This window comes from Lissotriton vulgaris, chromosome 3_1 (genome assembly GCF_964263255.1).
Source record: "Lissotriton vulgaris chromosome 3_1, aLisVul1.2, whole genome shotgun sequence".
Classification (NCBI taxonomy): Eukaryota; Metazoa; Chordata; class Amphibia; order Caudata; family Salamandridae; genus Lissotriton; species Lissotriton vulgaris.
Genome location: NC_141689.1, coordinates 982,634,884 through 982,657,832, shown reverse-complemented (window position 1 = coordinate 982,657,832; position 22,949 = coordinate 982,634,884). Strand labels below are relative to the sequence as shown.

At 46.7% G+C, this 22,949-nt stretch overlaps 1 protein-coding gene across 4 annotated transcripts in view; it reads right to left on the bottom strand.

The window, feature by feature from the left end:
* Positions 1–22,949, bottom strand: part of LOC147727294 (protein prune homolog 2-like) — a 1,486,257-nt gene that overhangs the window by 1,228,379 nt on the left and 234,929 nt on the right. For all 4 annotated transcript variants that reach the window (XM_086961350.1, XM_086961348.1, XM_086961347.1 and 1 more), the window contains exon 2: positions 14,397–14,501. In XM_086961350.1, coding sequence (XP_086817476.1) covers positions 14,397–14,501 — 105 coding nt within the window. The remainder of the gene's footprint in view (positions 1–14,396; positions 14,502–22,949) is intronic.

The window sequence follows — 22,949 nt, the reverse complement described above, 5'->3', positions numbered from 1 at the left end:
ATGCAGAGGGGGATGATCCTAAGATGAGGACTTGCGTTTTGTCTGGGTTTAGTTTTAAACGACTGTTCTTCATCCATTTGGCTACTTCTTTCATTCCTTTGTGTAGATTGGTTTTGGTGGTGTTAGGGTCTTTGGTGAGGTAGAGGATCAGCTGGGCGTCGTCAGCGTAGGAGATAATGTTGAGGTTGTGTTGTCGCGCGATGGATGCGAGGGGACTCATGTACATGTTGAAGAGGGTGGGACTGAGTGATGATCCTTGTGGTACGCTGCAGATGACTTCGGTGGCCTCTGATTTGAATGGGGGTAGGCGGACTCTCTGGGTTCTTCCGGCTAGGAACGAGATGATCCAGTCCAATGCTTTTCCTTGTATTCCGACGTTGCTGAGGCGTTGTATGAGGGTGTTATGACAGACTGTGTCGAAGGCAGCGGAAAGGTCAAGTAGGATGAGGGCAACTGTTTCTCCGTTGTCCAGTAGCGTTCGGATGTCGTCTGTGGCAGCGATGAGGGCGGTTTCGGTGCTGTGTTTGGCTCGGAAGCCGCACTGTGAGGGGTCAAGTGAATTGTTGGATTCAAGGAAGGCAGCGAGCTGACTATTGATGGCTTTCTCGATGACTTTGGCCGGGAAGGGGAGGAGTGAGATGGGGCGGTAGTTCTTGAGTTCAGAGGGTCCGCTGTGGGTTTCTTCAGAAGGGCGCTGAGTTCGGCATGTTTCCAGCTATCTGGGAAGGTAGCGGAGTTGAAGGAGCAGTTGATGACATCACGGAGATGGGGTGCGATGATGGAGTCTGGTTTGTTGAAAATGTGGTGGGGACATGGGTCGGTTGGCGATCCTGAGTGGATGGAGTTCATCAGGCGGATGGTGTCTTCAGTCGTGATTGGGTTCCAGGCGCAAAGGTTGTGAGAGTGCTGTTTTGGTTCGGAGGTGGGTGGAGTAGGTTGTTCTTCGGACAGGTTTTCAAAGCTGTTATGAATGTCGGCGATTTTGTTGTGGAAGATAGAGGATAGAGGGTCGCAGAGTTCTGGGAGGGAGAGATGTCGTTGGTGCCGGTGGTGGGGTTGGTAAATTCTCTGATGATGTTGAATAATTCCTTGCTGTTGTGGGTGTTGTTGTTGAGTCGATCCTTGAATGCTGATTTCTTGGTGGATCGGATCAATTGGTGGTGTTTGCGGGTGGCGTCCTTGAAGGTGGTCAGGTTGTTAGTGGTTGGGTTTTTTTTTCCAGGTTTTCTCGAGGGTACGACATAACTTCTTGGATTTCTTAAGGTCATCGTTGAACCAAGGGACCTTTTTGCTGCCTTGTTTGATCTGGTGGTTTTTAAAGGGTGCTAATTCGTCAGCGCTGTGGGTGATCCATTTGTGTGAGTTTGGTGGCAGCTTGGTTTGGGTCCGATGATATGGCGGGGGGGGGTTTTGGTTAAGCGATGTGAGGAGTTGGTCGGTGGAGATTTTGTTCCAGTTTCTTCGAGGAATAGGTTGTGGTGGGATGTGGGTCGTGGTCTTTTTGTAGCTGAAGTGAACGCAGATGTGGTCCGTCCAGTGGAGAGCTGTGGTGTGATCGAAGGAGATGTGTTTGCTGGAGGTGAAGATAGGGTCGAGCGTGTGTCTGGCTAAGTGGGTGGGGGTGTCAACAAGTTGTTTGAGTCCGAGATTGGCCAGGTTGTCCAGAAGGGTGGTGGTGTTGCTGTCATTATTCTTTTCCAGGTGGAAGTTGAGGTCTCCCAGTAGAATGTAGTTCTCGGAGGTGAGGGCATGTGGGGTGATGAAGTCAGTGATGTCTTCGTTGAATTGTGTGCGGGTTCCTGGTGGTCTGTAGATGAGGGTGCCTCTAAGTGTCGTCCTGGGTTCGGTGTGGATCTGGAAGTGAAGGTGTTCGGCGGTTGCGAGGTTATCGTCGGAGCTGGTTGTGATTCGGATAGTGTTCTTATGGGCGATGGCGATGCCTCCTCCTGTTTGGTTGGTGCGGTCTTTTCGGATGATCTTGTAAGCGTCTGGGATGGCTATGGTGATGTCAGGCGCTGATGATGCGTTCATCCAGGTTTCATTAAGGAAGGCGTCGTCCGGCGATGTAGTGTCGAGTAGGTCCCAGAGTTCAGTGGCGTGTTTGTGGACCGAGCGGGTGTTCAGCAGGATGCATTTCAGGTGGTTAGATTCGGAGCTGTGTTTGGAGGAGGAGGGTTTGGTGTGGGTCCTGATGCAGGCGAACTTGCGGGAGTGGCAGGCGAAAGGTCCGTGGGTGTGTCCTGGGGTAGCTACGCAGCATTGTGGGGTGCGTCCGGGGTTAAGGGCAAGGAGAGTAGCGGCGTCATACGTTAAGCGGGTGGAGTGGGTATTGCGAGGACCAGGGGCTCTGACGCTGGGTGAGGTCCAGGCGCGGACGGGCGTAGACGGGCTTACCTTTGGCGCACCTTCGGCGCGCATGGGGCGCGACCGCTGCGCGTGACCGTTGCACGCAAAAGCATCTGTCATATGTGGATAGTAGAAGGGGGAGGGGCGAGGGAGGGTCAGCTGGGAGGCGGGAGCGAGGCGGAGATCCGGGCAGGGAGGCACGACAACAACAACAACTAAGACAAAATGGCAGCGAGCCAAAATCGATACAGGATTGGGGCACAATCAGGTATGGCGCGATGCAAATGGCAGTGGCAGCGGCACAATCAGGCAGAAATAATAACTTTAAGCAACACAGCACAATTGGGAACAGACTTATAGCGCACTTAGGCAGTCTCGCAGTGGGAGGGAGGGTCAGCTGGGAGGCGGGAGCGGGGCGGAGATCCGGGCAGGGAGGCACGACAACAACAACAACTAAGACAAAATGGCAGCAAGCCAAAATCGATACAGGATTGGGGCACAATAATGCCAGCTAACTGTATATGTTTATTCTACTTGCTGACAATTGCTTCAAAGCCGCAATTCACTTCAATAGCAGAAGAGCTCTGCTTTAAAAATGAAGAAATGTTTCCATCAGCTAAACATTCATGTATTCTAGATATGCTGTCTCGATTCTCTGTACAAATTCATTGTGTTTCTGCCAACGTCAGTGGGACACCAATGAAAATAATACATAATGAATTAGCACGCAAGAGTTCTAACCTCCATTTCTGAGCCAGAGCACTTGCATACCATTCCGTCTCACTTAACAAGTCACAAAGCAGTTCTTCAGACCAGCCTCTGTGCCGTTTTCGCTATATATTGCAAGCAGAGCTCAGTAATATCAAACCAAGAGAGAACATCCTCCTGTAAAAAGCTGCTTTTTTGAACAGGGGATGCCACACCACTAAAGAAATGCGTGCAAATTCACAAAATACTAGTGTGTGATAATGAAAGCCATGTACGAGGCAAACAATTAAATTAAATGAAATGTTCCTCAAAGCTGTTTTAATGTAATGTTTGCAAACGTTTTCTTAAATCTAAACATGTTAACGAAAATAAGAACACCAGTGAAGGAAAATACACTAAACTTCTAAATTGTAAAAAAAAAATACTAGCCAAGGCCTGGCAGCTATGAGCTGGATAGTGTTTTTGAGACTGTAAATAGTAAAGAAATATCTTATAGGTAGATTTTTAGTTAGATTGATCCATGCACACTGGGTACCATGCTCATGGCCCACTGCTTTCATTTGACAAATTCATACATTTTGAGAGATATAGTCATCATTTGCTTCAATTAGCCAATGCATTTGAGCACACTGTTTATCGACCTGCCATAACTGCATGTGTTGCATTACAACATTGAAAAAACAGAAGATGATGAATTGCAGTTCTACATATGTATGTTCACAGCAATAAAGGATGGAAAGTATTAGCAGGCTGCATTGCTCTGTTACCAGCACATGATCATTCCAAAGAGGTCAGTGAATCATTGAGCAGGAAAACTGAAGTATTCCATCACTCAGCATAATAGACTTTTCTCAGGAGAGACGAAGAATTGATTAGGCATTGAAACCAAACTTTCCTGTACCTTGAAAGATATTTCATCAGCAGAATCTAAATATTAAGTAGGCATCACAGCATGCAACCAAACATCCATCTTTCCTTCTTTGATTTGCGCCCCATTCTATGTGAGCCCCTTTGTATCCTACATGATTGTCTCTTTGTTGTGAGTGGCTGCATGTGTGTTTGCATGTTTTTGTCAGTGTGTCAGCCTCGAGCATTTGGAGTTGACTATCAGGCACTCACTGGCTTGTTGTCACAGCTATCTAGATGGTCTGCCATTCTCTACTTTGTCAGGCCCTCCTATGCCTGTCCCTTCATTCTCTTTCCTCTAGCCTATTTATCTTACATGCTTCCTTCTTGCCAAGCAGATGAATATCCTAGGCTATTGTCTAGTTCCCCATTATAGAAAAGATCATTCTGTTTACATGGGTCCTTCCCATTCTCTCTTTCTTTTGTTTTGTCCTTTCCAAGATCCTGCCACATCTAGCATGTTGTGATGGTTTCAGAGCAGATTGAAGCACAATGCATGCAACCAACATAACATAAGGTCTCTTGACCTTGTGTATGGTTCACTGCACTTCAAGCGAGCGATATGTGTATAGGGATGCCTATAGGTTTAGTTGCACGGATATCTTTGTGTCTATGCGCAAGTTTGGCTGTAATTGTGATAGTCTCTATATGGATATCTGTTAATATGATGCTCTTTCAATCTGCATTAAAGTGTGTTATTTTCTTAAGTCGCTCATGTTGACCCATCCTCGTTTTCAACATATTTACCCTTACTAGGATTTCATAATTTTTCTTTTTTAGAAATACCACACCCGCAGACCCAGTCTATGTGCTGTGGAGACCCACCAATCAGAGGGGTCAAAATGTGTCACAAGCATCTGAGGGGAGCAAGCCACCTGAGAAACAACCATTTGGGATGTACAAGGAACATGATCACACAAATGCCCTGCCTCGCCTAGACCATTGGCCCCTTCCTTTGTCATAATTCAAATTCATTGGGAACAAATCAATTGTTAAAGGCGTTTCTCCCATCCTCCATTATTTCTCTGGAATAATATTCTGCGCAAGTATCTCTTTTCCATGAGTCCACCACACTTTTAAAACTATATGCACTTTCTACTTGCAGGTGATCATTTTCATTCACTATTACTTGACTACAAAAATCTTCGATTCTATGTTCGAATTATCTTTTAAGAACAATCACTTTTTCGAATAATTGGTTCTCTTCTCATGAGCATATGTCTCGGAGAATGAAATGAGAAATGTGCGATGTATTCATTTTCTAAAATAGCTGTGTGGCTACTGTATTGATGACTGAACAACTGAATGCTTTCTTGTTCTCATTTTGAACATCAATTTGGATCAACTGGGGAGTTACTTTTGTAGGGTTCTCATATAAAGCGTTGAGCAATGTGAACAACTAACTGATTTCATAAGAGACAGTTCCAGATGAAAATGCTGAAATTAATAAATGCAAGTATAAATTGCACCCATTGCATTAGTGCAAAAATGACCACAGTTCCAAAACTAGCATAGTCTTCAGTTCAATCTGCATATGTTGTCACTGAACAATGCCATGCTCACTTGTGCGAAACACTCAGCAACCTTTTGTGCTTTTACTGCACTCTGTAACGATGCTCTAGGCCTGGTCTGAGGACAATATGAATTATTTATATTTTTATGTTAACAATGTTTTTATGTAAACCAAAAGAATGAATCACATTGATTTTGTCCTTTCAGTGTGTCAGTTTCGTTTCGTAGCTGAAAGACAATCATGACTATCTATGATGAATGAGAGACGTTTTTATTCACTGGCAGTTATGGAAGTCCTACATGTCACGTAGGACACTCAAGAGTCATGGGGCAGGAAGAAAAACGTTTACAGTAAGCAAAGAAAGAATGAGAGTTAGAGTCTAGCCAGGTGCAGAGATCTGGCATTATTTGACTGTTCCCAAGATGGGTTCAGTCATAATTGAAAGCCTAGTTGACAAGTTCGGTTTTCAGAAGTTTCCTGAACTGAAAGTAAGATGGTCTGTTTTGAGTCAAAGGCGTATACCAAAGTTTCAGGGCCTAGCCCTCCTTTACTTTTCCAACATAATTTATATCTTGGCGGTAAGCAAACGCCATGGCAACAGTGACAGAGTATGCTTACCATCAAGATAATGATTCCCCCTCTGATTTAGATGAGGGTGGACAATAGGTTTGGCTACGGCGGTCACTGTTATTGCCAAACATCTGCTACGTCTTGACTGAGTATGTGTTGTCAGAAAAATGGCTAGATGCCTGCCTACTCAATTAGGATGAGAAAGCAAAAGACACACAATTAGGATGGGCGGATATATAACCATTTTTAACTGGTCGTCACCGCCAAGCAAATCCTGGTGGTAAGAAACAGTAAAAAAGGAATTGTGCCCTCCTAGCCGTGGCATATTACTCGCATGGCAAGGGGGGCATTTTCTTTTTTTTCAAAAAGAAAATCCTGTTTTGGGATTTTTTATTTGAAAATAAATAAGAAAACTGTTTGATTCAGGGCTCCATCATGTAGACGGAGCTCTGCACCAAACAGTGAAGAGCATTGACAGGAACCGCCCTGACAGCAGTTCGGAGTAATCTTCTCTTTCCCCCTGGCCGTCGGTCAACATTTAAAAAGCGCCCTTAGTCTCTTAACGATTTACAAAAGGGGGTGGTGATGAACAAAGTGTCTGAGTTAAGCAGACCACTCTTACCCAGTCCAAAGATCAGGGCTTGATCCATCACCGTTATTTATCTCACTGCCCCATCCCAGCTCAGAACCTGGCTATATGCAAATCAGTCTGTCCCTGGCCCAGTGCATCATGGGAACAGGGCAGACTAAACTACCAAGCCAATTCTTCACCAGAAAGGAGACAAGCTACCGGGGACCGGTTTCTGGCATTTCAGCCTTCTTCGGCCCGGCTTGCTTGAATCCTGATGGAGCAGTGAGAAAGGGACTCATGTCTGAGTATACCCTGCCACACCTATAGTGGCCAAAATCGATTTACAAAAGGGGGTGGTGATGAACAGAGTGTCTGAGTTAAGCAGACCACTCTTACCCAGTCCAAAGATCAGGGCTTGATACATCACCGTTATTTATCTCACTGCCCCATCCCAGCTCAGAACCTGGCTATATGCAAATCAGTCTGTCCCTGGCCCAGTGCATCATGGGAACAGGGCAGACTAAACTACCAAGCCAATTCTTCACCAGAAAGGAGACAAGCTACCCGGGACCGGTTTCTGGCATTTCAGCCTTCTTCGGCCCGGCTTGCTTGAATCCTGATGGAGCAGTGAGAAAGGGACTCATGTCTGAGTATACCCTGCCACACCTATAGTGGCCAAAATCGATTTACAAAAGGGGGTGGTGATGAACAGAGTGTCTGAGTTAAGCAGACCACTCTTACCCAGTCCAAAGATCAGGGCTTGATCCATCACCGTTATTTATCTCACTGCCCCATCCCAGCTCAGAACCTGGCTATATGCAAATCAGTCTGTCCCTGGCCCAGTGCATCATGGGAATAGGGCAGACTAAACTACCAAGCCAATTCTTCACCAGAAAGGAGACAAGCTACCGGGGACCGGTTTCTGGCATTTCAGCCTTCTTCGGCCCGGCTTGCTTGAATCCTGATGGAGCAGTGAGAGAGCTTGTTTCCTTCCCAGTGTAAGAATTGGCTTCTGTAGTTTGGTTTGTCCTGTTCCCATCATGCACTGGGACAGGAACAGACTAATTTGCATACAGCCAGGTTCTGAAACTGGGATGGTGCAGTGAGCTAAAAAACGGTGTTGGATCTAGCCCTGATCTTTTGACTGGGTGAGAGCTTTCTGCTTAATTCAGAGACTCTGTCCCTCACCACCCCTTTTTGTAAATATTTTTGTCCACCCTAAGCGTGGAAGGGTATTCTCAGATGTGAGACCCTTGCTCATTGCACCATCAGGATTCAAGCAAACCGGGCCGAAGACGGCTGTAATGCCAGAAACCGGTCCCCGGGAGCTTGTTTCCTTCCCAGTGTAAGAATTGGCTTCTGTAGTTTGGTTTGTCCTGTTCCCATCATGCACTGGGACAGGAACAGACTAATTTGCATACAGCCAGGTTCTGAAACTGGGATGGTGCAGTGAGCTAAAAAACGGTGTTGGATCTAGCCCTGATCTTTTGACTGGGTGAGAGCTTTCTGCTTAATTCAGAGACTCTGTCCCTCACCACCCCTTTTTGTAAATATTTTTGTCCACCCTAAGCGTGGAAGGGTATTCTCAGATGTGAGACCCTTGCTCATTGCACCATCAGGATTCAAGCAAACCGGGCCGAAGACGGCTGTAATGCCAGAAACCGGTCCCCGGGAGCTTGTTTCCTTCCCAGTGTAAGAATTGGCTTCTGTAGTTTGGTTTGTCCTGTTCCCATCATGCACTGGGACAGGAACAGACTAATTTGCATACAGCCAGGTTCTGAAACTGGGATGGTGCAGTGAGCTAAAAAACGGTGTTGGATCTAGCCCTGATCTTTTGACTGGGTGAGAGCTTTCTGCTTAATTCAGAGACTCTGTCCCTCACCACCCCTTTTTGTAAATATTTTTGTCCACCCTAAGCGTGGAAGGGTATTCTCAGATGTGAGACCCTTGCTCATTGCACCATCAGGATTCAAGCAAACCGGGCCGAAGACGGCTGTAATGCCAGAAACCGGTCCCCGGGAGCTTGTTTCCTTCCCAGTGTAAGAATTGGCTTCTGTAGTTTGGTTTGTCCTGTTCCCATCATGCACTGGGACAGGAACAGACTAATTTGCATACAGCCAGGTTCTGAAACTGGGATGGTGCAGTGAGCTCAAAAACGGTGTTGGATCTAGCCCTGATCTTTTGACTGGGTGAGAGCTTTCTGCTTAATTCAGAGACTCTGTCCCTCACCACCCCTTTTTGTAAATATTTTTGTCCACCCTAAGCGTGGAAGGGTATTCTCAGATGTGAGACCCTTGCTCATTGCACCATCAGGATTCAAGCAAACCGGGCCGAAGACGGCTGTAATGCCAGAAACCGGTCCCCGGGAGCTTGTTTCCTTCCCAGTGTAAGAATTGGCTTCTGTAGTTTGGTTTGTCCTGTTCCCATCATGCACTGGGACAGGAACAGACGAATTTGCATACAGCCAGGTTCTGAAACTGGGATGGTGCAGTGAGCTAAAAAACGGTGTTGGATCTAGCCCTGATCTTTTGACTGGGTGAGAGCTTTCTGCTTAATTCAGAGACTCTGTCCCTCACCACCCCTTTTTGTAAATATTTTTGTCCACCCTAAGCGTGGAAGGGTATTCTCAGATGTGAGACCCTTGCTCATTGCACCATCAGACTTCAAGCAAACCGGGCCGAAGACGGCTGTAATGCCAGAAACCGGTCCCCGGGAGCTTGTTTCCTTCCCAGTGTAAGAATTGGCTTCTGTAGTTTGGTTTGTCCTGTTCCCATCATGCACTGGGACAGGAACAGACTAATTTGCATACAGCCAGGTTCTGAAACTGGGATGGTGCAGTGAGCTAAAAAACGGTGTTGGATCTAGCCCTGATCTTTTGACTGGGTGAGAGCTTTCTGCTTAATTCAGAGACTCTGTCCCTCACCACCCCTTTTTGTAAATATTTTTGTCCACCCTAAGCGTGGAAGGGTATTCTCAGATGTGAGACCCTTGCTCATTGCACCATCAGGATTCAAGCAAACCGGGCCGAAGACGGCTGTAATGCCAGAAACCGGTCCCCGGGAGCTTGTTTCCTTCCCAGTGTAAGAATTGGCTTCTGTAGTTTGGTTTGTCCTGTTCCCATCATGCACTGGGACAGGAACAGACTAATTTGCATACAGCCAGGTTCTGAAACTGGGATTGTGCAGTGAGCTAAAAAACGGTGTTGGATCTAGCCCTGATCTTTTGACTGGGTGAGAGCTTTCTGCTTAATTCAGAGACTCTGTCCCTCACCACCCCTTTTTGTAAATATTTTTGTCCACCCTAAGCGTGGAAGGGTATTCTCAGATGTGAGACCCTTGCTCATTGCACCATCAGGATTCAAGCAAACCGGGCCGAAGACGGCTGTAATGCCAGAAACCGGTCCCCGGGAGCTTGTTTCCTTCCCAGTGTAAGAATTGGCTTCTGTAGTTTGGTTTGTCCTGTTCCCATCATGCACTGGGACAGGAACAGACTAATTTGCATACAGCCAGGTTCTGAAACTGGGATGGTGCAGTGAGCTAAAAAACGGTGTTGGATCTAGCCCTGATCTTTTGACTGGGTGAGAGCTTTCTGCTTAATTCAGAGACTCTGTCCCTCACCACCCCTTTTTGTAAATATTTTTGTCCACCCTAAGCGTGGAAGGGTATTCTCAGATGTGAGACCCTTGCTCATTGCACCATCAGGATTCAAGCAAACCGGGCCGAAGACGGCTGTAATGCCAGAAACCGGTCCCCGGGAGCTTGTTTCCTTCCCAGTGTAAGAATTGGCTTCTGTAGTTTGGTTTGTCCTGTTCCCATCATGCACTGGGACAGGAACAGACTAATTTGCATACAGCCAGGTTCTGAAACTGGGATGGTGCAGTGAGCTCAAAAACGGTGTTGGATCTAGCCCTGATCTTTTGACTGGGTGAGAGCTTTCTGCTTAATTCAGAGACTCTGTCCCTCACCACCCCTTTTTGTAAATATCTTAGTCTCTTAACAGCAAGTTATTGGATTGGATTGGATCGGATGAGCCACTGAAGATTGTACGTTTCTGGGTAGACAATATTGGATTGTCAATTTTTGAAGGCACTCAACCTTAGCCCCCAAATATCTTGTGCATAATGCATAGTGCATAGTGTTTTGAATCCGATACTGAATTTAACTGGGAGTTAATGGAGAATTTTTTGAGCCAGCTAAAAGTGGTCCTGTTTCTGTACACGCAGGGACATTCTATTGCAGTAATTTCAATTGTCAATATGTTTTTGAGGGGGAAAGGTGACAAGTGAAGTCATGTCGAGGATTTGTATAGCGCACTACTCATCCAGAAGGTCTCAAGGCGCTTTAGGGGGGGGGGGGGTTGTTACTTATCGAATAGCCAAGTTTTGAGTTGTTTTCTGAAGGAGAGGTGGTTCTGTGTAAGGCGGAGGTGGGTGGGGAGGGAGTTCCAGGTTTTGGCCGCTAAATAGGAGAATGATCTTCCTCCCATGGTGGTTCTTCGGATGCGTGGAATCGCGGCGAGGGCTTGATTGGATGATCGTAATTGGCGGGTGGGGGTGTAGAAGGTCAGGCGCGTGTTGAGGTATTTGGGTCCCAGGTCGGAGAGGGCTTTGTGTGCGTGGGTGAGGAGGCGGAACATTATTCTCTTGTTGATGGGGAGCCAGTGAAGGTCTCTCAGGTGACCGATATGTGATTGTGGCGGGGTATGTCTAGGATGAGTCGGGCAGAGGCGTTTTGAATGCGTTGGAGTTTATTCTGTAATTTGGCTGTGGTTCCGGTGTAGAGGGTGTTTCCGTAGTCCAGTCGGCTTGTGACAAGTGCTTGGGTGACCGTCTTTCTTGTTTCGGTGGGGATCCAGCGGAAGATCTTTCTGAGCATACATAGGATGTTAAAGCATGATGATGAGACGGTGTTGACTTGTCTGGTCATCGAGAGGGAGGAGTCTAGAATGAATCCCAGGTTGCGGGTGTGGTCCGTTGGTTTGGGTGCGCTGCCCAGGGCCGGTGGCCATCATGAGTCGTCCCCTGCGGAGGGGGATGATCCTAGGATGAGGACTTCCGTCTTGTCAGAATTCAGTTTTAAGCGGCTGTTCTTCATCCACTTGGCTACGTCTTTCCTCCCTTCGTGTAGGTTAGTTTTGGCGGTGTTTGGGTCGTTGGTGAGGGAGAGGATCAGCTGTGTGTCGTCGGCATAGGAGATGATGTTGAGGTTGTGCTGGGCTGGCGTGCGATGGAAGCGAGGGGGCTCATGTAGATGTTGAAAAGGGTGGGGCTGAGTGAAGATCCTTGAGGTACCCCGCAGATGACTTTGGTGGCCTCTGACCTGAAAGGGGGGCGGTGGACTCTCTGAGTTCTTCCGGCGAGGAACCAGATGATCCAGTCCAGTGCTTTTCCTTGTATCCAGACGTTTCTGAGGCGTTGTACAAGGGTGCTATGACAGACCGTGTCAAACGCTGCGGAGAGGTCCAGGAGGATGAGGGCAGCTGTTTCTCCGTTGTCGAGTAGTGTTCGGATGTCGTCTGTGGCTGCGATGAGGGCGGTCTCGGTGCTTTGTTTGGCTCGGAAGCCGGACTGTGAGGGGTCGAGGGAGTCGTTGGACTTGAGGAAGGCGGCAAGCTGACTGTTGACGGCCTTTTCTATGACTTTGGCAGGGAAAGGGAGGAGCGAGATGGGGCGGTAGTTCTTAAGTTCAGTGGGGTCTGCTGTGGGTTTCTTCAGTAGGGCACAGAGTTCGGCATGTTTCCAGCTTTCCGGGAAGGTAGCGGTGTTGAGGGAGCAGTTGATGATATCCTGGAGATGAGGTGCGATGATGGAGTTGGCCTTGTTGAAGATGTGGTGGGGGCATGGGTAGGTTGGTGATCCGGAGTGAATGGAGTTCATCAAGCGGATGGTGTCTTCGGTGCTGATTGGGTCCCAGGCGCCAAGGGTGGTGGTGGGGGGCTTCAGTTTGGTGGTGGTAAGGGGGGTGGACTGGTCGCCGAAGCTGTTGTGTATGTCAGCGATTTTGCTGTGGAAGAATGAGGCTAGTGAGTTGCAGAGGTCTTGAGAGGGAGTGATGTCATTGGAGCCGGCGCTGGGATTGGTCAGTTCTTTGACGATGCTAAAGAGTTCCTTGCTGTTGTGGGCGTTGTTGTCGAGTCGCTCCTTGAATGCTGATTTCTTGGTGGATCGGATCAGCTGGTGGTGTTTGCGGGTGGCGTCCTTGAGGGCGGTCATGTTGTTTGTGGTTGGGTTTTTTCGCCAGGCTTTCTCAAGGGTGCGGCAGTTCTTTTTGGAGTTCTTGAGGTCGTCATTGAACCAGGAGGCTTTTTTGCTTCCTGGTTTGTTGTGATGGTTTTTCAAGGGTGCTAATTCGTCGGCGCAGTGGGTGATCCATTGTGCGAGATTGATGGCTGCTTGGTTTGGGTCCGATGGTTTGGCGGGGTGGTTATTGTTTAGCAGTGTGGTGAGCTGGACGGTGGTAATTTTGTTCCAGTTTCTGCGGGGGACTTGTTGTGGGTGGTGGTGGGTTGTGGTCTTTCTGACCACCTCAATAAGAGTAATTATAGACACTTCCTTCCTGTCCTGAACTTTTCACCTACAAATAATACATTTCAGATGTGCTGGTCTAATTCGTTCAATAGAAGCAAAACAAATGCTACAACATGCAGCATGCATTATGCTTTCACCCAAAGATCGAAGACTGGAAACACTGTTTGTAATGACCTGGAAGAGGCAGTCCCTCTATTAGGGAGGGGCCAGTGTATGCTATGTTACAGTGGTCAAGATCACTGAACAACTTTGTCCATGTCACCTCAGTATGAAGGGTGGTCTGAGAAAAGCCTTCCAATCCTTCAAACAATCTGTGTAGGTACTATTCTTGCCTACGTTTTAAGGGGCTGTTTCCACATTAACTTTCAGTCCAGTGTAATTATGCAGCACCTTGTTTCTTAAACCCAAAGTTTACAAAATTAGAATTCTGCCCTTAAAGGCTTACACAGTTTCACCTGTAGAGAAATTCCCAGAATTCTTTTTTCGAAGGGATATTTTTCCAGCAAATTTAATTTTACAAGAATATTGCTGTGCAAAAAATGTAGATATTTTTAGGTCAACCTCAAGTTGACCATGTTTGTGAAGATATATATATTTTTTTACAAAGTTAGAAAAAATTGGGTTTGCACATTTTGCACACTGTCTTCTTGTTCTTGTTTTTCTTGCCCTGCTTTATCACATATTAAGTGTATTCTTTCACACTGTTCGTCATTTTATGTATTTAGTGAACTGATCCTCAATTTCCATGCAGCGGCTATTACGAGTTTTGTGGAATATGGGTCATCCATTCAAAAATCATCAGATGTTCGGAGCCAAACTTGCAGTGCTCCTGTCCCATTTAAGTACGGTAGAACTGCAGAAGTTGCGATGGCGGAGCCTCAGACTACCCCACTGTAGTAAACACTTTGACCTGTTGGTTCTAGGTCATTTTCAGGACCACCCTTCCTTCTATTTAGGGTGCGGTGGATTTCCTTGGCCGAGAAGGCATGGTAGTTCCAGGCAGATGATCAATCGATGCCCCCCACCCCCATGTGCACACAGAAACCACCCAATGGAAGTGGGTCATTGTTCTTTTTTTCCCAAAACTAATTTCCTGCTTTAAAAGGTTGAATTACAAAAACAAAAACATTTGCAGAGCATGGAAAAAAGCATGGCACCGGCTTGGTTAACTGTTCTGCATACAACAGATCGAAGTTTATATTAGTATTCAGGGCATAGTTTCATTTTCATCTAAGTCAGCATCCATTGCGCCTTACCTTATCTAGATAATAGGCATAAGATAAAGCCGAAATGAGAGAATCAAAGTCACAGGTCATGTTTCCAATAACAGCATGGACCTTGTCCAGGTGCTTTCTCTGGTTCTGAAAAACATGAAGATGGAAAATAATTGCATTTAAAATTCAGAGCGAGAAAAGAGCAATGGGTATGAACATTTTTAGTGCAATTTTTATTTAAAGAGTTGCAAAACTGCTACACCTAAGAATAGTCATAATGTTTTTTTTATATAGTTTTTCATTCATCAGTTTTTACAGTGTCTAAGTTGCTTATATGATCCAAGAACAAAGAGAGCCATCACATATCTCACATAACAAAATCACTGCTATAAAGCACCACCCAATGCATGGACTCACAAACTGAAACATCATTGTCTCCGGAGATGACAAGGGTTATTCATGATTTCCTGTGCTTACAAAAAGAGAGGACCCATTGTCCCAACTAAAAAAGTCGCCAAATATCAGGACCCAAACCAACAATCTACCATGTAGTTTTAGAATTAGTGGATAATCCCATTACAGCATATATCACCACAATTGTATAATTTATGCATATGGATTAGAATATTGACGATTAACAGAAAATGTGTGTGTCTTGGAAAAGCACACACCTTTCCACAGGGGAATTCCTTAGGGGCTCCCATTCTCCCCAACTGAAGCATCAGCTTTCTGAGGGTCTTCTATCACCTTGATACTCGGGTATCTGGAGGGGAGTAGGAACACCTAGAGTCAAGGTATTAAATAAAATGTGATTCAATCCCACCTGAGAGAGCCAGTGGTGGCTGCTCCCGGGAAGCAGCAGTGGGGCGGGCGGGGGGAAGAGAGGGAGGGGGTTTTACAAGAAGAAAATAGCTGCCGACCGGCCCGCTGGACCGCCACTGCTGGCTCTCCTCCTTCTTCTTCCTGGCTTCTGTGCAAGCAGGAATCACCCGGGCTCCCAAGCTTCCCATAGCCAATCACAACGCTGCAGTGCAGTATTGTGATTGGTCTAAGCTCTGTGGTTTGGCGCTCAGACAGGGACTGGGGGCTTGGGCATGTTCTCGGAAAACATGCAAAATGCACAAAACTGTTCACAGGCGGCCGACAGTCATTGTGCACCTTACATACTGCCCACCACTGCTCCCTCCTATTCTGAGAGCAGAGCTGCTCTGCCTACAAAGCTGGCAAGCAGCAGGAACCCAGAAAATGATAATACCATCAAGTTATAATTTTATTTGTCCTTCTTTGCACTGCTAAAATCAGTGGGGCGACGCTCCTCTGCCTCAGCAGAGGAGCCACCACTGGAGAGAGACACAGCAATGTCTTATTAATTTGAAAATGGTCAAACAGAGAAATCCAATGCAGCGAGGTGTGTTGGTCCTGCATGATATTGCTAATGTACCTGTAGAATATTCAATATCCCAATATGGTTATTTTAAATGGCCAAAGACTCTTATGATGTGTAACAAAAATCTGTCAACAAAGACAGCAATGAGTGCACATGTTTTGGGTAAATATCCCTATTGTACCCAGTATGGGTTGTTCTGAAGGAGTAATGCATGCTAATGTTTGAGGGTGAAAATGGCAAATTCTCAAAGGGAGTGTATCCTTTGAATATGCAGCACAGGCAGGTTAGCCTGTGTGGCAGACACTGCTGAAAATGTAAGCTAATCTTCCTCTCTGACAAATTTCCTGCTGTACGGAAGTGACACACAAAAGACGATATGGCAAATGTTATCTTGTACCTCACATTCAGAACACAACTTTACAGGCTCTGCTCGGTCCACAGCCTTATCTTCCCAAGGGTTTGAAAGAAATAAGAGCTTTGAGAATTCAGTGAGACCCCGGAAAAAGCTGAGTTGTGAGAGTAAAAAGGAAGTCTGCACAATACAGAGTTCTGTCAAGGGAGGCTCAGAATATCTCCACTTTGCACGGGTGTTTTAGACAAAATATTGGGGAAAAAATATTGTGTGGACAAAATATCATGTCAAGAATTTCAAGGACAGAAATACTGTGAAGGTAAGTTTCTATGGGTAAGCAAACGTTATAACTCCACATCTATGTACCTTGAAAATATATATATCTTCAAGGTACATAAATGTGAAGTTAAGAATAGTAAATCTATACTTACCTATTTGCACTTACCTTCTTAATATTTTGGTCCTCAATATTTGTGACACAATATTTTGTCCACACAATATTTTTATCAACGATATTCTGTCAGTGAACCGTGCACACCAAAGCTTAAGCTTAACAAAGAGGCTTCACCTCCAATCAATCTCTTAGAAAGTATGAGCTCTGGAGACAAGTGGTGTCAGGTTCAGAAAGGTTGTTTAGACACCCCCGGTCTCCCCAATACTTCAGCAACTCAGACAGATGAGGAGATTGTGACCTAATGATCTCGGGGATGTGTTCTAAGCTTCAATTGCCAATAGGCATTACCTGGTATTATTGGCTATGCAAATCTGCAGAGCACTAACTACATAACCAATCTTATTTTATTAATACATTAGTGAAAATGTAAGGCACAAGTTTCATCTTCCATCATTGTCTTTCCTAATTAGAGAATCTAATCAGAATGCCTAGTGTGCAAGATGCACAAAGGCAAACAATATTGCTCCTGGAAGATGCCGCCATGTACTACGGCTGAGAATTGGTGAGACATGGCATGAGCCTTCCAACTTCAATAAACAATGGTGGAGTCCAAGCCCGACTAAGGCTTGAGAAAGGAACCCACTGGAGAGCCTATGGTAGTTGCCACAGCTGTGGGAGTTAAAGGCAAAATAATCACACCAACTTCCTCTGAAAAGTAATTTGATTATTGTTGGAAGTGGAAGTCCCTGTCGCTTACTACCGCCACCAAATGCTGGAGGAGTGTGTCCCCGACCCCTCGCTTCAACGTTAGGCTAAGTAAGGACACCGTCTGAGATAGCCCTACTCACCCCCTTAGTAGCTTGGCACAAACAGCCAGTCTTATTTCCAAGGCACGAGTGTTCATTATATGCAACCAAACTCACAGTAACCCCATGATGTCCTCACAAATAGACTCCACGTTAGTATTGATAAAATTAGTATAATCTATATATAAGCAATTATACGATACGACCACATGACACAAAATCAACATATAAGAATGGGTAGTATTCTTTCCGGTGGGTTGGTAGGTTCTAATCCCAACCACACTTCTAACCAACAGTTAGGCTCACTTCTAACTGTTTCCCAAAAGGTTAGGCAAGTCGTATTGCTAGAATCACACACGTTGCAAAAGGAAACAATACTGCAATGCGTAACGATATTCTCTTATACTGTGCAATAGAGAAACCATGCCGTACATAGCGCCACAGTCATGTACTTTGCAATTGAAGGAATAATGCAATGCGTATCACCACCAGCATGCCCTGTACCAGAAATAAACAAAGCAATGTGTCACGCTACAATCCTGTATGGTGCAATGAAGAAATAATACACTCTGCCACGTTATACTCAGATACTGTGCACTGAAGAAATAATGCAATGCACCACGTTACAATCAGGTAATATGCAAGGGAGAAATAACGCAGTGCGTAGCACACCAAGCATAAAGTTTGTCAGGCACAAATTAAGTCAGACGTCATACGACAGTTCGATAGTTCGTTAGCAGCAATAATGCAAAGTGTAATACAACATTTTACGTGCTCCATCAACAGTGCCCTCGCTATGAATCAAATGATGACGCAAAAAGTACTGCTTCCGACTCCGGCCCCAGTACTGCCCAGTCTTGGGTCAGCACGGGCCAGGATCTAAGCCGAAGCAACAGCTGGCACAGATAACTGAAGCAGGAGGCAGAGAGAGTGTCCCTCCGGGTCCGCCCCCCACCCCAGGTGTTGAGCCACGTTACCTGGGGGGGGGGGGCGTGATCCCACTTTCCTCCCTAACATCAGCGACTTGGGCCTTAATCCAGAACTCCGTCATGTGCTGCAGCGGACTTGGGCTGGCGGGTCAGTTCTTCCGTGGCTGCCGGGCCGCTGCTGATTGACTCCGCGGGCCCCAATGCCTTGGACCTACCTCTGGCAGTCTCAGTCCACACTAAGACCCGCCCTCAGCACTGTGGAGACTTTAATTCAATTCGGTGCACATCCTAACCAGGCACCCCTCACCAGCACCTCAGGTTGTACTTCGACACGCACGCCGTGTGTCCGAGACTCGCCTCTTCCCTGGTGCTCACGACAAACCGGCGCTCTTCAACAACGCTCCGCTTGCACCTCAACACTCACCCTGAGCGTTCGAGCCTCTCCTCTTCTCCTGGCGCACATGATGTCTATGCGTTCTTCACTAATGCCATGGCTGCACCACGACACGCACTCTTGTGCATCCGATTCTCACCTCTTCTCCCGGTGCACACGATGTTCAAGCGCTCTTCCCTGTTGCCCTGACTGCACCATGACACGCACACTTGCACGTCGGAGACTCACTTCTTTTTTTAGTGCCTACGAGGCCCCAGAGCTCTTCACCAACAACCGGGCTGCACCAAGACATTCACCCTTGCGCGTCAGATACTCACTTCTTCAGTTGTTGCACACAGTGTCCAGGCGCTTCTCACCAACACCCTGGCTGCACCACGACATGCACACTGCACGTCCGTGTCTCGCTTCTTTCTTTGGTGCACACAAGGCCCAGGCGCTCTTCATCAACACCCGGCTGCACCATGACATGCATCCTTGCGAGTTCAAGCTTCGCCTTGTCTCCCATGCACACCATGACCAGGCGGTCCAAACCAACGCCTTGGCCTGCACCACAACACGCATTCTGCGCGTCTGAAACTTAGCTTACTCCTGCATGCCCGGGATCACAAGGAACAACTTCTGAGGTTCTCAAGCGGCAAAAAGCATGAGCACACCACGTTGCTTGGGACTTCTCCAGAAACTTTTATGATCCTGTATTTCCAAACAGGGAGCCAGCTCATCTCGGACCCTTGGGGTTACAAGACACAGCACAAAGCACAGTCTACTTCAAGCAAGGGCACTCAGTCCCTCCGAGCACAGTGCCAACAGCCTCTTCCTTAGTTAGAACAGCAAACTGTAGACCAGGCCCAGATCACAAAGCAAGGATTGGTCTATCCACAGCAGTCTCTTCAGTTGTTCCTTCTTTAGCAGAGGTTCCTCTTGACCACAGAATGGGTCCAAGCCTTTTCAGTCTTCATCTATATCTGTGTCATTCCAATGTTCAGGGTCTTCAGCTCTCATAGTTATACCCCTTAATGGCTTTAAAGTTTGTATGTGCTCAGAGGTCCCTGACCCCTCCCGAAATCAGTTCTGGGTGTCTCCCTCCCAGTGTCACCTCTCTCCCTTTGATACTGGGGGGATGGATCCTTAAACACTCAGCAGGAGATTGCTTAGTTGGTTTATAGCACCAGCCCAGGCCTTTTTACCTCCCGGGCTTCTTCTCCTCCTACTCTCCAGGTGCAGGGCAGCCTGGTGTCATCTCAACCCCTCCCTGGGTCAAGACCTCTCCCAGCTCCTCTTACCTTTCAGTTCCAGACAAGCAATCCACATTTTGGAGACAAACTGAAATGCTCAGAGCACAAAACTCAGCCACTTTCTAAAAGAGTGGTTTATAAACACACAGTGACAAAACCACCTTCACAAAAAGTTGCATTATTTACACTGCGAGTCCATACATACTAACCTTCACCTCTCCATTATAAACTGACAGGAAACTAGGCTAACAAACACAACACCCAGCCTCCCCCATTCTCTCCTATGGGCAGAATGGCCTTTCAGCAGTAAAAACTAAACGGAGAGTTTTTCACTGTCAGAACATACCACACACCTCAGTTTATGTTCTGCCTTTTACCTACACTGCACCCTGCCAAGGGGTTACTTGGTACCACCCACAGGGGAGCCCCATGTGTATGTAAAAGGGAAAGTCAGGCTTGACAAGTGGTTGCACTACATTGAAGGCCTGAGTTCCCTTCTCTGCGTGCCCTTGCATTACTAGCCCTTGCACACACAGTGCAAATCACTAGGGACATTTACTTGTAAGGCAAACATACCAATCATGGCCAACCAATCACCATTACATTTTAAAGAGGGAACTCCTGTACTTTGACACTGATCAGCAGTGGCAAAGTACCCAAAGAATCTAAAAGCAAAGGTGGTAAAGGCAAAAAGTCAGGGGTAATCACGCCAAGATAAGCCAGGTCTAACAATTATAAACCCATATAATCAAATTGTTAACATACAAGCAGCACAGTATTTGAGTATCTCACAACTTGGGGGAGAAGCATCAAGTGTTACTCAGGAACACAGCAAGTCAATGCTTAAGAGGTCAAAAAGAGCAGGAACAAGCACAAATCTTTGCAGCAACCCATTTAGTATCTCAGTTTTTTGGATAAACACTCGGATGTAATATGTGATGGGATGCGGGCGCGCAAGTTATAGTTAGCTGAACTAACTATAACGGGGGCATTTCAATGGTTTTGTATGAGCGAAATGTCCAACTAACTATAACGCCCCTGATACCTATGGTTTTTTCAGTGAATTTCAATGTTTTTTTTAAATGCCTATTTGTAACGATAACGTTCCTGCAACCTATGTTTTTTTCAGTTAATTTCTATGGTGTTTTAAATGCTAGTTTCTAATTATGCCTACAGAGGTAGGACATGTGAAGAAAGAAGAAAAACACACAGAAAGAAGAAAAAGAAATGCAGAAAGAAGCAACAGAAGTCAACAAAGATGAAGACAAGTGCAGGAAGCAGGAAGACGTGCAGAAAGAACAAACAGTGGAGCAGAAAGAGGCCTTGTTGCAAAATCATCCTGTACCCTCAACTTTTTCATATGGGTACTGGTGGTAACTGACTCGGACTAACCAGTCCTAGAGCCAGTGTTATGCTAAAAGACACCCAGAATACATTTAAAACACCTACATACACTAGGGAACACCATGCGTTGGGGTACCCCTTTGATTGCCATGGCCTCCTCTGTAAGACCCTAGTACATAATAGGGCAGGGGGATTAAAACTATCTCTTAAAACGCAGCACAGGGAGTGTTTGCACACTGGTGAAGGGAGGGGTGGCTGAGCTGACATGTGGAAACACGCCCTGTGGCCGTTTTAATTTGGTGGATAAAGTCCCCTTGAATCCTGAGTGTGCCTTGGGTACAACCAGCCCACCAGGAATCTCCAGTTCGTGCCACAGAGCTGCGTTGCAGAGAGGTGTAAAAAGTGGCACGGCCTGGACCACCTCTCTGCAATGCATTGCAGTGGCGCTTACTGGAAGCACCTGGTGGGCTAGTTGGCCCCCAGGGGCCCTCTGGATTGAAGGGGAATTATTTCCCCAACTTAAAATGCGCCATAGGGCGTGTTTGCACTCGTCACCTCAGGCCCCCTCCCTTCACCACTGTGTAAACGCACCCTGTGGCCACTTTAATTTGGGAGATTAAGTCCCCTTAAATCCTGAGGGTTCCTAGGGTCGAACTAGCCCACTAGGTTGCAGAGAGGTGTAAAGAGGGGTACGGCCTGGACCACTTCTCTGCAGCGAAGCGCAGTGGCGCTTACTGGAAGCACCTGGTGGGCTAGTTAGCCCCCAGGGGCCCTCAGGATTGAAGGGCAATTATTTTCCCAACTTAAAACTGTCAAGAACCTCACAAGTCTTACCTGTGACCTGTGAAGTGTTCTTGCAGACACGACATGCGCCACCACAACCGGACCCACCTTACCACTAAACTGACTTGACACAGGTTAGGATGATGATGGGTACGGGAAAGGAAGCAAGAGGGTGCTGAGGGCTTGATGGCTTGATAAGGAACCTCCCTCTATTTGGGAACCCACTGTGTGTACTGGTGACTGTGTAGGGAAAAGAACAGCCCTCATTAGTGGAAGGTCCCGAATGCACAAACACACCTCCTTATTGCTATCCCCTGTATGCACATGCAAAGAACGGAAATGTACCTATATAGGAAGTCATCAGGAGGAACAGGGAAGCAGTTCTCCTGCGTGGTTGTGAGGGCAAATCAGAGTTGGCGCTACCTGCGTGTTGTGAAAAATCAGCAAGGCCAACAACAAGAAGAACAAAGCGCTCCAGCGCGGTTTGTTCTAAGGAAAAATCAGCAAGGCAATAATGGAAAGAATAAAGCGTTCCGGCGTGGTTTGGCCAAAGGTAATTCAGAAAGGCAAGCAACAAGAGGAATAAAGAACTCCAGTGCGGTTTGTTCAAAGGAAAAATTAGCAAGGCAATAATGGAAAGAATAAGGCACTCCCGCGCGGTATGGCCAAAGGTAATTCAGTAAGGCAAGCAACAAGAAGAACAAAGCGCTCCAGCACGGTTTGTTCTAAGGAAAAATCAGCAAGGCATTAATAGAAAGAATAAAGCGCTCCAGAGCGGTTTGACCAATGGAAAATCAGCAGGGCTTGTATCTAACATGAACCGCGCTTCAGCGAGACAAGGGCAATGTAGAACAGCAGGGCTGGTAACAAATGAAGCGCGCTCCAGCGCGACATTGGCACAGTGATACCAGTGGAAGGGAGAGCTGATATAAGGAAGCGCTCTCCATGCGGGAAGGACACAAGCACAGAAACGT